Raw genomic sequence first — 17,737 nt, 5'->3', positions numbered from 1 at the left:
CATTTGCAGAGCAATGTGCTTGCTTAGATGAACATTGAAACATAATGTGAAGAGGGTTGTTTGTTATGGAAGTGGTGGAACTTAGCTGATCTTTGATTACGAGGAAGTTGTTTAAGCGCTTAAGTCAGCCGATGTAATCTTGTTCTTCTTTGCTAATTTACCCGTTTGCTAAGTCTTTCGTCCTTAGCATTTTGGAAACTTAGAATAGACAGATGTTTAGCGATTCTCCAATACATTTCAATATTTTGATCACCAATTAATATCTCGTTGAAGGACAGGACTTACTGTGGTAAACCTTACACCTGCAGACATTGTTCTTTCTATTATTATGGAACCCTTTTCGCATTTAATTGGCCTCATTCATTAATTAATAAGGTTCTATAAACTGAGCTGTTTAAGAATAAGGAAATATCATCAATTTATGCCAGCGATAGTGCATGAACACACACTTACTGCTCACGTTCGAAAACTCCAGCGAAATTAACATTTGAAGTGGAGTGTATGTCTTAAGATCTGCCGGAGATAAGGGATAACATTATCAGTATCAACCACAGTTTTATAACAAAATATACAAATCCTGTTGTTCGACTATTTATAAGGAAAATTCTACCAGAGAGAAAGGCATTCAATTGAATTCTTGTTGTAGGGCTCCCAATATTTAAGTTTGCAAAAGTGCCTATAAAAAGGGAAAATTGCGAAAATTAGGGAGCAGCACTCCTACACCCGAGTTGAAACATGAAACATCATGAGGATATCGAAACTACAAAATCACGGGGGAAACGTTCATGCATGAGAAATCGTCGATTTCCGTGAGCCCGTGTGGGGAATGAAATTACATTTTATGAGGTTTCTTTCCGCTACTTTTTGGTCCACTAAAAGTTTAACGCATAAAATGACAGCCACGAGGAGTCATTCGGCGGTATTCTAAAGGGTCGCACACCAAAAATCTCTAAGTTGCCTCAATGCTTGGTTCGCTCAACCCACCACCCCTCCCCCCACCGCTTTCCCCACCCCTTCCCCCTCCCCTAATTTAAAAATAGCCTTACGACATCAGTTATGGTTATTTATGTATTTTCAATTTGGTGGGAAAATACCCGAAGATTTCGTGATCTTTATTTTTGCACCATTACCTGAGGAGACATTGATAACTCTTGAGAAGCCTTCGAGTATTTCAATCATTACGTAGTGAAACATCTCTCCTACAACTTCATTGCACTGCTGAAACGTTTTCATTTTTTGGTAATCAGCCAATGAAAACGTATAAGATTGAGGACTTGGCAATGAAAACGTTCCCGTGAGCTCACATTATCACTGATAGCGAAACCAGTTACAAGAACTGCTGCACATTGTGATACTAATCGAGCAAAATGACACGCCATGTAAGACTTGATCAGGGGTAAAATTGCAAGAAATGTTCAGTTATCGGCGCCTGTATTACTAGGATGTTCACTTTCCCTGAAGAATAAAGCTCTAAAACCGTCCAGGAAGAGTCTAGAGTTCAACGCAAATGTAGTATTGACAAAGGTTTATAGGAGGTGCATAACATGTGTTTTTAAATGGCTACATTTCCGAGATTCGGTCTACCAGGCAGTGAATAATTATGGAGGAATGAGAACCAATGGACCGACGCTCTATCCCAGAATCCTGCACTTTATCTGTACTTTTCTGTGAAGACAGAAACGAGAACTCTTTTTTGAATTCCTTGCCATAGCTTGATCAGATGGCCTGCAACTATTTAGAGGGTGCATTAAGGAAAGGGGGAAAGAATTGATCACGCTTCACTAAAGGAAAATGATCATTTTTACATTTCTCTGGCAATAAAATTGACATTTCAAGTTTCCCGGAATTTCTTTTTTTTTTTTTACCCTGCTACAACTTAACTACTACATACTGTGATGACTCTTGGAAGTAGTACACACCCCTAAGGTTCTTCAAATCTAAATAAAACAGGTTTCACGACGAAATAAAAAGCCATCAGTTCATAATTCACGAAAAATGCAAAAAAAAAAAACAAAAGGCAATTCACGTCAATCGATAATTTGCAATCCATTATATATATTTATAGCCTTAAATTTCATTGGGTCGCATATTACGTCTGATCGAGCATTCGGCCGTGACTCGAATCCCACCTTATAAACCTTGTTAAAACAGCCCAATTTTATGGAGTCAATGAAATAATAAATTGATGTTTGTTCTAAAATCCTACACTTTTTGTAAAATAGAAATGTTGGAGCGTTAGCAAGTATTTTGTTTCAAAGATGGAGGTGAAAGAGCAAGTGCTTAGTACTAAGAGGGAGGAGGTAATTTTGTTAGTTACCCTCAACTCGCATATGACGAAATCCCTAAAAAAATTGTGGGTTTTCCCATATCCTGCGATATGTAAAGTGAGAATTACTAAAGATTAAAAAGGCAGCTCTAGTCAAATAGAACCACCATTCCCGCAGGGATGGACATCGCTTTCAACAGGTCTGGTAAGTACGATAGCTGTTCATTTTCAGAGCAATGTGCTTGCTTGGATGAACATTGAAACATAATGTGAAGAGGGTTGTTTGTTATGTTATGAAAGTGGCGGAACTTAGCTGATCTTTGATTACGAGGAAGTTGTTTAAGCGCTTAAGTCAGCCGATGTAATCTTGTTCTTCTTTGCTAATTTACCCGTTTGCTAAGTCTTTCGTCCTTAGCATTTTGGAAACTTAGAATAGACAGATGTTTAGCGATTCTCCAATACATTTCAATATTTTGATCACCAATTAATATCTCGTTGAAGGACAGGACTTACTGTGGTAAACCTTACACCTGCAGACATTGTTCTTTCTATTATTATGGAACCCTTTTCGCATTTAATTGGCCTCATTCATTAATTAATAAGGTTCTATAAACTGAGCTGTTTAAGAATAAGGAAATATCATCAATACATGCCAGCGATAGTGAACACACACTTACTGCTCACGTTCGAAAACTCCAGCGAAATTAACATTTGAAGTGGAGTATATGTCTTAAGATCTGCCGGAGATAAGGGATAACATTATCAGTATCAACCGCATAGTTATAACAAAATATACAAATCCTCTTGTTCGACTATTTATAAGGAAAATTCTAACAGAGAGTGAGGCATTTAAAAAGTGCCTATAAAAAAGAAAAATTGCGAAAATTAGGGAGCAGCATTCCTACACACAAGTTGAAACATGAAACATCACGAAGATATCGAAAGTACAAAATCACGGGGAAACGTTCATGCATGAGAAACCGTCGATTTCCGTGAGCCTATGGCGAATAAAATTACCTTTTATGAGGTTTCTTTCTGTTACTTTTTGATCCACTTAAAGTTTAACGCATAAAATGACAGCCACGAGGAGTCATTCGGCATTATTCTAAAGCGTCGCACACCAAAATGTCAAAGATGCCTCAATGCTTGGTAGGCTCAACCCACCACCCCTCCCCCCAACGTTTTCCCTACCTTTCCCCCCTCCCCTAATTTGTAATGGCCTTACGAAATAAGTTAAGGTTATTTATGTGTTTTCAATTGGGTGGGAAAATACCCGAAGCTTTCGTGACTTATGAAACATTCTAGAAGACCTCCGTGTGATATAAAAAAAATTGCGGTTTGACCTTGAATCTAAGACTAATGTACTGACAAATAATCGCTTTGTAGTTATTCACAAAACTGAAGAGCGCATCGTCAGCGATCAGGCAAAAACATGACAAAAATAGAGCCCATGTTACACTAGACAATTTCTAGTGCAACTTGTCTCCTAAATTCGTTTCGACACAATGTGAGCAATATTAAATCGCTTGGTGCAACATTCCCTGAGGAGACATTGATAACTCTCGAGAAGCCGTCGAGTATTTTAATCATTACGTAGTGAAACATCTCTCCTACAATTTCAGTGTACTGTCGGGACGTTTTCATTTTTCGGTAATCAGCCAATGAAAACGTTCCTGTGAATTCACGTTATCAGTGATAGCGAAACCAGTTACAAGAACTGTTGCACATTGTGATACTAGTCGAGCAAAATGACACGCCATCTAAGACTTGATCAGGGGTAAAATTGCAAGAAATATTAGTTCAGTATGTCGGCGCCTGTATTACTAGGATGTTCACTTTCCCTGAAGAATGAAGCTCTAAAACCGTCCAGAAAGAGTCTAGAGTTCAACGCAAATGTAGTATTGACAAAGGTTTATAGGAGGTGCATAACATGTGTTTTTAAATGGCTACATTTCGGAGATTCGGTCCACCAGGCAGTGAATAATTATGGAGGAATGAGAACCAATGGACCGACGCTCTATCCCAGAATCCTGCACTTTATCTGTACTTTTCTGTGAAGACAGAAACGAGAACTATTTTTTGAATTCCTGGCCATAGCCTGCAACTATTTAGAGGGTGCATTAAGGAAAGGGGGAAGGAATTGATCACGCTTCACTAAAGGAAAATGATCATTTTTACATTTCTCTGGCAATAAAATTGACATTTCAAGTTTCCCGGAATTTCTTTTTTTTTTTTTACCCTGCTACAACTTAACTACTACATACTGTGATGACTCTTGGAAGTAGTACACACCCCTAAGATTCTTCAAATCTAAATAAAACAGGTTTCACGACGAAATAAAAAGCCATCAGTTCATAATTCACGAAAAATACAAAAAACAACAAAACAAAACAAACAAGATAATTTGCAATCCATTATATATATTTATAGCCTTAAATTTCATTGGGTCGCATATTACGTCTGATCAAGCATTTGGCCATGACTCGAATCCCACCTTATAAACCTTGCTAAAACAGCCCAATTTTATGGAGTCAATAAAATAATAAAAAAAATTTTGTTCTAAAATCCCTCACTTTTTGTAAAATAGGCATGTGGGAGCGTTAGCAAGTATTTTGTTTCAAAGATGGAGGTGAAAGAGCAAGTGCTTAGTACTAAGAGGGAGGAGGTAATTTTGTTAGTTACCCTCAACTCGCATATGACGAAATCCCTAAAAAAATTGTGGGTTTTCCCATATCCTGCGATATGTAAATTGAGAACTATTAAAGATTAAAAAGGCAGCTCTAGTCAAATAGGCCCACCATTCCCGCAGGGATAGACATGGCTTTCAACAGGTCTGGTAAGTACGATAGCTGTTCATTTTCAGAGCAATGTGCTTGCTTGGATGAACATTGAAACATAATATCAAGAGGATTGTTTGTTATGGAAGTGGTGGAACTTAGCTGATCTTTGATTACGAGGAAGTTGTTTAAGCGCTTAAGTCAACCGATGTAATCTTGTTCTCCTTTGCTAATTTGCCCGTTTGCTAAGTCTTTCGTCCTTAGCATTTTGGAAACTTAGAATAGACAGATTTTTAGCGATTGTCCAATACATTTCAATATTTTGATCACCATTCATTATCTCGTTGAAGGACAGGACTTACTGTGGTACACCTTACACCTGCAGACATTGTTCTTTCTGTTATTATGGAACCCTCATTCATTAATTAATAAGGTTCTATAAACTGAGCTGTTTAAGAATAAGTAAATATCATCAATACATGCCAGCGATAGTGAACACACACTTACTGCTCACGTTCGAAAACTCCAGCGAAATTAACATTTGAAGTGGAGTATATGTCTTAAGATCTGCCGGAGATAAGGGATAACATTATCAGTATCAACCACATACTTATAACAAAATATACAAATCCTCTTGTTCGACTATTTATAAGGAAAATTCTAACAGAGAGTGAGGCATTTAAAAAGTGCCTATAAGAAAGAAAAATTGCGAAAATTAGGGAGCAGCATTCCTACACACAAGTTGAAACATGAAACATCACGAAGATATCGAAAGTACAAAATCACGGGGAAACGTTCATGCATGAGAAACCGTCGATTTCCGTGAGCCTATGGCGAATAAAATTACCTTTTATGAGGTTTCTTTCTGTTACTTTTTAATCCACTTAAAGTTTAACGCATAAAATGACAGCCACGAGGAGTCATTCGGCGTTATTCTAAAGCGTCGCACACCAAAATGTCAAAGTTGCCTCAATGCTTGGTAGGCTCAATAACACAAAAAGGCAATATATTTTGTACTAAATAAAGAGTGGAATATTCATAAAATTTTAAGTACGTTAACGTTTTAACAGCCTTTGGCGAATACCTGTAAACATCATAAGTTGCGTGATTCGAAGTGCCACTGACTATATGACCAAATCGAAAATTGGGACTGCTCACCAACAAAACTAAATTTTATCTGTTTTCTTATCACTATAGTCGCAACGTAGTACGCATTCCAAAGCAGTCCTTGTTGATTCACCAAAATCACCAAAATCACTTGATCAACGGTAGCACAACAAACTGACAACAACGGCTGCACACAAAGTTATTGCACCATTACTTATAGCCGTTGTTAAATCTCCGATTGCACCATCAGTCGTAGCCGTTGAGAAATCTCCGATGGCGTAATAGTCTTAGCTTTCTTTCTTAAAAGTCACGATTACATGTTTCAATAAGACAAAAAATATATATTTTGTTGTAAATAAAGAGCGGACTGTATTCATAAAATTTTAAGTACATTAACGTTTTAACAGCTTTTTGGCGAATAAACATCCTAAGTTGCGTGACTGGAAGTCCCACTGACTATGTGGCCGAGTGGAAGTCTGGTTCAGCTCTCCGATAAAACGCAAATAAATAAATAAATAAATAAATAAACCGATTGCAGAGCAAGAACCGCGCTCGGCCCATGGCCGCGCGGTCAATAAAGACTTGACACGATTTCTGCAAAATTCTTTCTTTCTCGTCGAGTTAAGAAAGGCTCTGCTAGCAAGGTGGTCTACAATCTGTTTCCCTTGAGAATTACTACGCGCCATCATGAGCACATTTCCCCAAGGCTATTGCGACTTCTTGGTCGAAATCGTGGAAAATTCCGAAGGTCAAAAATGACGTTTAAGTAACGCAATGTATTTTGATACGCAATATATCTTTTTACAGTTGTGTGCTTAGTTACTTGGCCTTTAAGTGAAAGTGAGGGTGAAGTTGACCCTGTTATGATACAGACCACTCTCCTTTTCTTATATTAATGATGTTGTTGTCATGCTAATTAGGTTCAGTTGACACATTGGCTTCCATAGTTTCGTCGGAGTGCACGACCACTTCAGGTATGTAAGTGAACTTTACAAACGGAAGTAGCAGGGCAAGATGGAGACCAACCATTCAGGCAACAATTCATATCATTAGTAAACATAAAGGCTGACAATACGACGTGACACTCGCACTTACCTGGACAAAAGGATCACTTCTATACACTGAGGATTACCTCACCATATCACCTATAACCCGCACTTCAAAGATAATTTTATACTTTTTTTTCTTCTGTTGTGCTGCTGAAACTTACAAAGGGTCCTTAAATTAATCATTTTTGGCGACGCGCAGTTAAGGAACAAAAACGTCACAACAGTGCATTCTTGTGACTTTGCTTGCCTAGAAAGCGCGTTCTACATTTAAACACACTCCTTTGTCGTCCATTGCCAAACAACAACTGTTTCTCCAGTTAATGTTGTTCCTCATAGCAGTATAGGCTCAGACGAATGGAGCTTTATGGACTTTCATGGACTTAATTAATGATATTTACTCAGGAAGCTCTACTCACTCGAAAGTGAAAATTGGAATTTTTCAGGAGAGGGGAAACCGGAGAACCTGGAGAAAAACCTCGGCAAACTTAAACCCACATATGGCCACAAGCCCAGAATCGAACATGGGTCACATTGGTGGGAGGCGAGTGCTATCACCACTGCACCATCCCTTTTAAAGTTAAAGTTTTATGGAATTCTCTTGATTTCTATCAAATTCAATGAATTTTCTTAGTGTTCTTTGAGTCCCAATGATGGAACTGCATGAACAAGGATAAATGCTACATGAATATCTGTGTGGGAAATTCTTTATGGAAATCCATGATCAAAAGAAAAAAAAATGTTTCCCCACAAAAACCTCAATGACGACTATGCTCCTTCGTTCTCCCTATAGACGACACACCAAATTCTCTCGCTCTATCTGAGTTTTCTCAGTCTGGAGAGGACAGACAAGATGAGGAATTCCCGCCACAAGATACTAATACTCAGTGGCAAGTTGGTAGTCTTCAGCCAGGATCCTACTGTATGTTCAGATACTCCCCACTTCAGAGGGAAGAAAGAAGTTCCCAATGGGATCCGAAACCAAGCAAAGGAATTATGTCACAGAAAGGTACGATGATAAGAGACTTCTAAGTTTATTTTACAGTGTAAACATCACTGTCAACGCGGAAACGTTACGCGATAGTCATTAAATTCTTTTGTCAAAGAGATCAGTTTTACCGAGGAATGGTCACTACACCAACCTTCTTCAAAGCACTAACCAGAGGCATTCGTTTCGTGTTCAATTAAGTTTTATTATTTTAAACAACAATTTTAGGGTCCTATGGCTGTCAGCGGATCATTAAGTCATTCTTTCAAAACCCAGAAAAATTCATCCAGAAGATGGACACGGCTAGCGGCTTGTGCAAAGAACGCCTTGAACAATTTATTCTGCTTGAAATTCTTTCATATCTAGAAGAATCATGGGGTAGATGCTCCGAGTTAAACAAACGCGTTTACAAAGATCTGGCCAAACTAAGCCACAGTGTTAGCGGTGGTCAAGTCGTGAGACATTCCCTACAACTGCTTCTTCATCTTATCTGCAAAGAAAATTTTGAAAGTGGCTATGGAAGTCTACTAGAACTGGAAGGAATCATGAGGTCGTCCATTTTTTCTGACAAAGGGGTATTTAGGAGAGATGGACAATCCGAAAGAACTCTTAAACTCCATGTGTATAGTCGTATCCTGTCGTTGCTCTTAAAGCCCGAAGTTCTGCAAGATGAGCTGCTCGTGACAGAACAGGAAAACGATCTGAAAAGGATTGTGGAAGAACTACAAAGACATCAAAAGCAACTAAAATACAAAAAGAAGGATATCCTTCGTTATTCCATAGAATTTATTACCATGCTATTTTCGCATTCCAGTCTCTCAAAGCCTATCAATAGTTTGGCAACAGGTGGAAGAACGGAGAGTTTCCTGGACGAATGCCAAGAGTTCTGTGGAAATCCGAGAAAGGAGAGCAAGGATTTAACTCTTCTTGAAATACTGAGAAAAAAGAAGAAAAATCTACCTTGGGATGAGCTGCACAGCATTTTGTACCATCTGCATGGAAAGGTTCGTAGACTTATGCCATGCCATTCTCATGGCTACCGTGCCTTGTAGCCCTTGTGGCAAGCTACAACAAGTTGCAAAAATAGTGGAGACACTTCACCTCCTTGGGGCGTTACTAATTTCCCTATTATCTCTCACACTGCAGCCCCCCTCCCCCCTTATCAGTGTTGCTAGCGAGACAAAAAAAATGTTGGGAACTTAAGCAGTCAACATTGAAAGGGGGAGAGGGGAGAGGAAGTGGGAAAGGTTTAAATTCTAGATACGCCGAGTATTGGAAGTTAGAAAAGGTGTTTTTTAATGAAAGTGTCCCAACAATTTTGCAACTTGTTGTAGTACGCATCGCTATAAGAAGAAATTATCACACAACAATACGTAGCAGACGCAAGCTGTTCCTGACTGATTTCAAAACTAAACTATCAGCGCAACGTGGTCCTCTAGGGCTCTTTTGTCAAGGGTTGTAACTAACTGCTGCACACCGGCAAAGGATTCTTTATTCGAATCTTTGGGTACGGACTCCGGTTCAAGAATACGGCTTTTCAAAAGAATGCAAACGGGTTCTTTAAGCAAAAATTTTTATTTATCCTGAAATCCAAAACACCGTTTATATAATTTGGCGGAATATGGGAATAACATTAAAAAAAAAAAACACGCTGTCTGCAAGAATTTGTCTTCACTGGTGCTAAGCATGCAAGCGCGATCTCGATCCAAAGTTCGGTCCAAAATTGCTCTCGTCATAGTGCACCGCCAAAAACTGAAGGATTGGGACGAGCGATGATCACCAATTGGCCCATTTACAGAGCTACACAACTCAAGAAAGCAGCAATGACTATTCACGTGAGCACGGTCACAAAATGACTTCCATTTTCTGTACGCACAATTGAAACACGAACTGTTAATTGTTAACAGTTGTTTGATTTCAAAGGCATGATGTAGTTTATTCTCTGGTCATAGGTCCACAGTGAGCGTCCTAGTCCAAAAATGGATACTGAAAGACGAGCAATGATACTGATCAGACTGATTGTGGAAGCTTTTCTTGAGGGAGGTGGTGGAGAAGAATGGCGGTTTTGCCTAGCCGCATCATTACTCCTCGTCGAGATCGCAAAAAACAATATCACGAAAGGTGATACAGTAAAAATTGCTCTGCCATCTATTGATATACAGAATATGAGTATTTGGTTTTGCTTCGGATGGCAAAGCAATGTTCAAACGGTGGTCTTATCTCGAAACTCCAGCGAAAATGTGTGATGTTCCAAATCGACTATAACATGAGGGTCCCCAATAGGGTTGTGCAATCCCGCCATCGCGACCAAAACTTTCCCTTCATCCCGAAATCCCGAACGTTTTTATCGGCCAATCCTGATCCCGGTATGACGTCACAGTATGATGTCCAAACCTCCACGTTCGATATATCAATAGTCACACGTGGCTAAAAGGCTTTAGAGTTAAATATTATTTGAATATTGTTTCGTTTAGAAATCTCCTTTAAGGACGGTGCCTACTATTGTTATTGAGCATACGTTCTGCGCATCTCCAGATACTAGGGTTTTCTATCGGTGATGCTCACTAATGCAGGCATATTTTTGAGCGGTTTAAAACTATGCAGAAAAAGTAGATCTTTGTAAGTACTCTTGGCATCCAAAAAGAAAATTGGGGGTAACCATAATATCATATCTTTCTTTACCCTCGGATTTTAGAGTAGCTTGGTGTAGCTAATATCTCCGAGCATTTACCCTCCCGACCATGATACACCACAAAAGACATACCACAACACCGTTAACTACATGCCCTACTCTTTGCGATAAGTGTGTGGGTTCTTTTACGTCCCACAGGATTATGAACATTGAAGGGTTATGAGACGGGGCCTACGGTTTATCGTCCTTATCCGAAAAGACTAGAGAGTCTAACCATTTGCAGATGTAATTACAAAGGCAGCACTTTCTCCTCAGTTATTTAAGACCATGAGTATTGGTCCGGCCGGAGTTGAACTCACGACCTCCCGCGTGACAGCCCGGTGCTCAACCAACTGTGCCACCGGTGCGCATTTTTTACAGATAATTAAGCTTCAATTTGCGAAAGTACGCCATACATTCCTTTGTATTTTGGAGCTTTTAACAAATATTGTTCATGAATTATCTACCTTTCCCGCATAATCATGAATCGGGGCAAAAAAACCTTTGAATTAGTAGGCACCGTCCTTAAGCTTGAGACTTGTGAACAGATATGAGCCGTAATATTTCACGACAAAGCCTCGAAGCCATGCCTGAATATTGATATATAGAACTTGGACTATTACAACTACAGTTGATTTAGAATACGCTTTGTTCGTCTTTTCCACCAACCTACATGATCCAATAGACTTTTCTCCAAAATGGCGACCGAGAATTCAAATAAGTTACAATTAAAAACTAATACCAGATATAGAAAGAGAACCTTTACTTTTGTAACCCTGCAAAGTTTCGGCATATCAGGAGTAATATCAGCAGCGAAAGTGTAAGTTGAAAAATGAGAAATTTACAGAAGTTTGTATGATTGGGGGTACGGCTTGTACCCCCAGTCATATACAAAAAACTTTAAATTTGCCAAATTTCAACTTACATTTTCTCAGCTGATATAACACCTTATACGCTAAAACTTTGCAGGGTTACTAAAGCAAAGGTGCTCTTTCTATTTCTGCTCTTTTCTATTTTTTGACTCATTCAAATCCACTGCCGAGATTTTGGAGAAGGGTCTATTGACAGTTTCAGTGAAACCGAAATGATGTCATTCATTGAACACCAACCCACAATTAAATTCAAGGTTGAAATCTCAGACACAGAAACAACATTTCTGCGTACAAATATTTACAAAGGCGAATAGTTCAAGAGCAACCCAGTCATTGATGTGCGCACGCACTTCAACCCTACTGAAACACTTCAATACACGCACTTCTCGTGCTCGCATACCAGGAGTCAAAAAAGGCTTCATGAAAAGCGAGGATCTGAGACTTCTCAGAACATATTATAGAATTTTTGAAGAACTCATCCAAAATTTCAAATCACGCCAATGTAAAAGAAGTCCGCCCGAGAATCTTGTTGTTCAAAGACCCCATCAGAAGTGCAACTTCAAAAGCCACAGGAAAGCAAACGAACGAGAACGAACGAGAGCGACAACCATTGCTCAAAGAAATCTACAAAACCCGCCCCTCATATGTTACAAAGGAGGACGGTCGATCAAAGATATACTCGTGAGTGTCGAATTACAAAACTGAAAGGCTAAACACGCGCTAGTGAGTAGTGTAGGCCTCACTCACTAACTGCCGTCCACTAAAACTTCCGGTCGTTTCCGATCCGTCTTTGCCGACGGCGAAAGTTTCGTTTATTTTAAATTTTTGGCCGTCAGAAAGCTAGGATCTCGGGGCTTCAAAGTGACGATTTCCCGCATTCCGCCTCGTAATAACGCTAAATTCCGTGTCCGGTCTATAAATGCAATCCCGAATCCTGAGCCCATATTTCTGTAGAATCCCGAATTCCGGGCTCCAAAAAAGCCAAATCCCGGATCCGGAAAACCCTATTGGGGACCCTCCGAAACGTAAACTTCCAGTCAAAGACAGAACCATTTTAGGCTAAAAAAATACTACACTAAGATGAAGGAAACAGAACTTAAGAAATTAAGAGGTCTTCTCGAAGCAACAGCTGAGAGTTTCCGTGTATACCTTTGGTTCAATGAAAAGGAAAGAGAACGCATTTTCAGTGAGCTAACTAGAACGGTTTTGCTTTTGTCAACAGAGATGAGGCAGGAGGCAGCTGGTACTTTAGTTTGCGTTCTTATAGATAAGAAGGTACGGAAGAGGCCCGAATGCAGAGTGGTAGTAGAGAAAAGAGCTTCAGAGCTTCTCTTTAGCTCTGATCCGGAGATCAGGAAGATGATGATCCACTTCCTGTCCCACAACCAGCACGAAGCGCAAGCACTTCCAATAGAGCGGCATATAGAACACCTATCCTCGATTTACAAAACGCAAACCCTGGAGATAAACAAGACGATGGTAAGCCAAAGCGCCGAGTGCTTTATCTGCACGGGAATGTTTCAACGGAAAAAGGTAAATCTAGTGGAACTAAATTGCTATTGTCAAGAAAGCTGTTGTTGAGATTCTTCTTCATATGGCATTTGACACAAAGAAAGAAAGTAAAGACTTCTGCTACTCTAAAGGGAGTAGTGTAGCGCTTTTTGCGTCACCTTAACTCCAAAGCGCATCACAATAGACCTTATTGATAAATGGCGGTCAAGAAATTGTTCTTTTGTCTTTGTGCTAATCATCCTAACTAGCCTTACTTTGAAACAAATTCTTTTGAATTTTGCTCGTGTTTACGAGGCTAGTTAGGATGATTAGCACAAAGACAAAAGAATAATTACTTAGCCGCCATTTATGAATACGGGCTATACCTTCGGGAGAACTTATTGACTGGTCTATATTTTAGGCGCAATTTTCTCCTCTATCTGCGTTCATTCAGTATTAATACTTCCTCTTCCAAAGTCTCAGTATGAACTAAAAAAGTGCTCGGACGAGGGGCATGATTGACTCGAGGAGGAGGGTGGGGGGAAAGGTATTCCGCCTCTTGTAAGTATCAAGAAACCTTTCTCTTTCTTACCACTTGCATAAACCATACCCAGCTTCTCCCACCCTGCCAAACGCTTTGACACATCAAGTGCAGATGCAACGCCTATTTAAAGGCTTTGAGGTCACGAATCCTTCCCTTGGATAAAACTCATGCTGTTGGCCATTAAATTGACAGAAGGCATTTGCAAATCAGTACTTCCCATTGATTGAAGATGTACCATGTTGCCAGGTGGCCATCAAAGTAGCAACAACTATCTCCTGGTACACAATCCAGCTCTATTTTAGGAGCAATTTTCTGTTCTATCTGCGTTCATGAAGTACATTTCCTCTTTGGAAGGTCTCAGTATGAACTAAAAAGTGTCACATATGCTAGGGCGAAGGAGATGATTAAGACGTGAAGAGGGGGGGGGGGGGGGAGGGGGGTAGGGGGTTGGTGTGGGAAAGGGGCGACAATTATAGCACCTCTTAAGTATCAAGAAAGCCTTGTTTTTCTTAAGACTTGCATAAACCACACCTAGCCCCTCCCACCCTACCAAACATTTTGACGTCTAAAGTACAGATGAAGGTGTTAATGTCACTGATCTCTCCCTTGAAAAAATGTTTATAATTATGAATTTCCCATTGATTGATGCATTTTTCCAGGTGGCTGTCAAAGTTTTGAACGTCAAGAAAAATCATCTCCTGGCAGACAATCCAGATTTCGAGGCAAGAAGGCGACTAATTTACGAAGCTGACAACATGAGACAACTAAGTGGATCTCAGCATCCAAACTTTCCTGTCCTCCTTGGTTTCGACACTACAAATATGCCCTTCCATATCATTACTGCGTTTGAAAAATGGGGTAAACTCCAGCATTTTCTTCATCTCCGTAGAGATAAGGAACCGTATGTTCAGCCAGTTGATTTACTCAAGATGCTTATTGGCATTTGCCGTGCCCTCTCGCACATAGAAGCCCTGGAACTGGTGCACCGTTGCGTCAACGCGGAAAACATTCTTGTGGGAGACAACTTTGTGTGCAAATTAAGTGGATTGCACTCCTTGCGTCCCCTTACTTTTGAACAAAGAGATCAAGGTATTGCTTTAAAACACATGTTAATTTAATTTGATCAGTCCTATATGATCCAATTGGGAGAATATCACTTCCTGTTTACCAATTTCTACTTCCACTCAAAAGCTCTCCCATTGACTCATAGGAATGAGATTAAAAGATTTTACTCTGCCTTACGCCAGACAGGAGGCAGTGTTAGGAGGCAGTGTGGCCCAGTGGTTAGGGCGCCTGCCTTGAGATATGGAGATCCCGGGTTGAAGACCCGCTCTGACCACTCGTTGAATTTGATCCTGCTAGTCCCTGGTTCAACTTCTCGGCTGCACTTGTAAATCGCCAACTGGTTTGCCTCCGGCCAGTTGGGATTCTTAACAGTTGTAGTTGTTGTGTTCTGTTGTTTCGTTGATTCATTGGCCCTGAAAAGCCCCTATGGGGAGAGGTCAATTAAGTATGTATGTATTTATGGAGGTCCTATTCCATCAAATACCGAAAATGCCATGATTAGGTCTCAGACTAATATTCTACACTTATGGGAGTGCTAATAAACGAATGAGAGAAGTCATCCTCGTACTTATCTGGACAATTTAAACAATTGTAGCTAAAAGACACATCTGAAAAATTCAGGTGGCTTCGACGGGATTGGAACCCATGACCTCTGCGATGCCGTTGCAATGCTCTACGAACTGAGCTATGAAGTCACATAGTTGGAAGCAAGTCAATTTTTGATGAGCTCATTTGTTTCGTTCAGGAATTACTAATAGTTAAAGGGGTTAAACTTTAATTCTTGCTGTAACACAATAATAATGATATGCAAAAAAATAGGATAAGGTCCAACAAGGAGATGGCTTTCGACATATACTAAAAAATATCCACTGGGAGTTCATGTTTGTTCATAAGAAATAAGGATCGTTGATTCATTTTTCCGTCACTCTTCCAGCAAACTTGTTATATCAGGGTTATACTTCACTTTTAAGTGAAAGGATTCCCCAGTATATTGGAAAGCCTACAAATGAGGATCTTCCAGTGAGATGGCAAGCACCAGAGTGCTTGACTAATCATCGCTTCTCTACTGCTTCCGACGTTTGGGCCTTTGGAGTTGTAATGTATGAAGTGCTTACCTACGGCTGCACTCCATACCGGCACCTTTTGGAGGACGAAGAGGTTTCTCACCAAGTAAGTATTCGATTTGGATCCAGTTCAAGTTTAAAAAAAAGGGAATAACGTTGCACGAGAAATAAGTCAAAGTTTGGCGTTTGAAATCCAGTCCTAGTCCATTCTCAAAGCGCATTTTTATAATTATTCAACCTCACGTGAAATGCATATTTGTGCTTACTCGAGGGAATTTGAGGTCATTTCAAAGTAAACTTTCTTTGAACAACTAGGATCTGGAATATACATTCAAACAAAACCTCGCTGACATTATGGCATGAATACTTGTTTGCGTACATTCCACATACATTCTTAACTTTGATACCGTAAAGTTACCTGTGCCTTTGCTTATCGAGCATTATAGTTGTTGGAGCCCACGCATAAAATGTTAGGTAGGTATAAACAAGGGAAATAGCCTCCGATGTTATTGCATTCTGCTAACTGTAGAGGATTGCATACGATTCGCCCTTAAAGAATATGGCACACTCAATCTCACCAATCGCCCTTTCAAGATTCCAATTTACCCGAAATATAAACGGCGCTGAAGCAAGTAATGCTTAAAATATTAGCTGAAAACTCAACTATAAAAATCGCTTACGAGCTGACGTGAAACAGTGTGTTTAACTGCTATTTTACTTAAAAGTTAAAAAAGCGAAATAGCCTTTCAAAACGCGGTACGACGGAAGGGCTTGTGGAACTCGAAACGTAGTGAACTTGGACTAGTTGAACTTGAGTGGAGGGAGAACTTTCTGGTAACGAGGACGACATTTGCAACAAGGCTTGTGTGCAGACTACAAGGCATCTCTGGCCTGGTTTATGAGGCAATCGACAACACACAAGAGCTGCTTTCTCATAACGATCCAATCAAATAAGAAATTGTAAAGGACTGCTTGCAATTCCAGTTTTTTGAGACAAAAATAGAGTTTTCACCTCAAAATAGTATACTCCTAATCTCTGTACACCGACGTGGCCTCCTTTCGTATACTGAGCCACGGTTACAACAATAATGGATCACAAACTTAATAGATTGCTTGCACGGAATAGCTGCTAACACACCCTTTCACCTTCTTTTTTTACAAGATTATAGACCTTAAACAAATTGTACCGCAGGAGAGTTGCCTCGAAAAGAGCGAGTATGAGCTGATAAAAAAGTGCTGCAAATGGGAATGCGCACTTAGACCCAGATTTACTGACATCACTAATGAGCTTGACCAAATTATCCAGCACTCAGGTAATTGAGGATTAATATTTTGCTTTTCTGAAGTATCTGTGCTTTCCTGCCTTGGGAAAACACAAGGAAGCATTGAGCACACTCAAACAATGAAAAACCTCCTGAACATGTTTTACAGGTCGTAGAGAGTTTGACAGCCATGCCACGCTGAGGTGGCTCAGGGAGCCTAAGCACGCGAAGTTTTTGAGGCAACAAGGCAGAAACAACTGTCCAAAGCTGCCTCAACTTTGGTCATACATGCGCATGCCAAGTTGGCAGTTGAACCGCGCTGTCACTGTTAACAATTTTTTCCTTGCCATATAAAATCCACGATCTACCATTTATTTTGGCTTTGCTTTTTTATTCCTTTGTTTAGACAAGGGAAAACAACGACCTGGTCCACCACCCTTGGAGGTCGACGTTAAGGCCGGTGGAAGCCCTGTAAGTTACTCGTGTTATTGTCTTGTTTCATTCAGTTGTATTATTATCACTAATGCAGCCACCTTTTCTAACAGTTAAAAAATAAGAAGCATTGCGCATCCGGTAAAACAAAA

At 39.9% G+C, this 17,737-nt stretch overlaps 1 protein-coding gene across 4 annotated transcripts in view; it reads left to right on the top strand.

Annotated features, from left to right (window-relative positions):
* LOC137973841 (uncharacterized) overlaps positions 1 to 17,737 on the top strand; it is a 32,053-nt gene that overhangs the window by 2,690 nt on the left and 11,626 nt on the right. Inside the window, exons 1-10 of one of the 4 annotated variants that reach the window (XM_068820730.1) lie at positions 2,448 to 2,471; positions 7,071 to 7,124; positions 7,990 to 8,205; positions 8,413 to 9,188; positions 10,137 to 10,305; positions 12,950 to 13,260; positions 14,422 to 14,851; positions 15,762 to 15,997; positions 17,054 to 17,204; positions 17,560 to 17,624. In XM_068820730.1, coding sequence (XP_068676831.1) covers positions 8,121 to 8,205; positions 8,413 to 9,188; positions 10,137 to 10,305; positions 12,950 to 13,260; positions 14,422 to 14,851; positions 15,762 to 15,997; positions 17,054 to 17,204; positions 17,560 to 17,624 — 2,223 coding nt within the window. In that variant the 5' untranslated portion in view covers positions 2,448 to 2,471; positions 7,071 to 7,124; positions 7,990 to 8,120. Of the gene's footprint in view, positions 1 to 2,447; positions 2,472 to 5,059; positions 5,103 to 7,070; positions 7,125 to 7,989; positions 8,206 to 8,412; positions 9,189 to 10,136; positions 10,306 to 12,949; positions 13,261 to 14,421; positions 14,852 to 15,761; positions 15,998 to 17,053; positions 17,205 to 17,559; positions 17,625 to 17,737 lie in introns of those variants that run through there. The other 3 variants (XM_068820728.1, XM_068820729.1, XM_068820727.1) reach the window with 3 other exon arrangements.

The sequence above is a fragment of the Montipora foliosa genome, chromosome 10 (assembly GCF_036669935.1).
Source record: "Montipora foliosa isolate CH-2021 chromosome 10, ASM3666993v2, whole genome shotgun sequence".
NCBI lineage: Eukaryota > Metazoa > Cnidaria > Anthozoa > Scleractinia > Acroporidae > Montipora > Montipora foliosa.
Note: the sequence above shows the minus strand (reverse complement) of the source record. Positions and strands in the feature narration are given on the sequence as shown.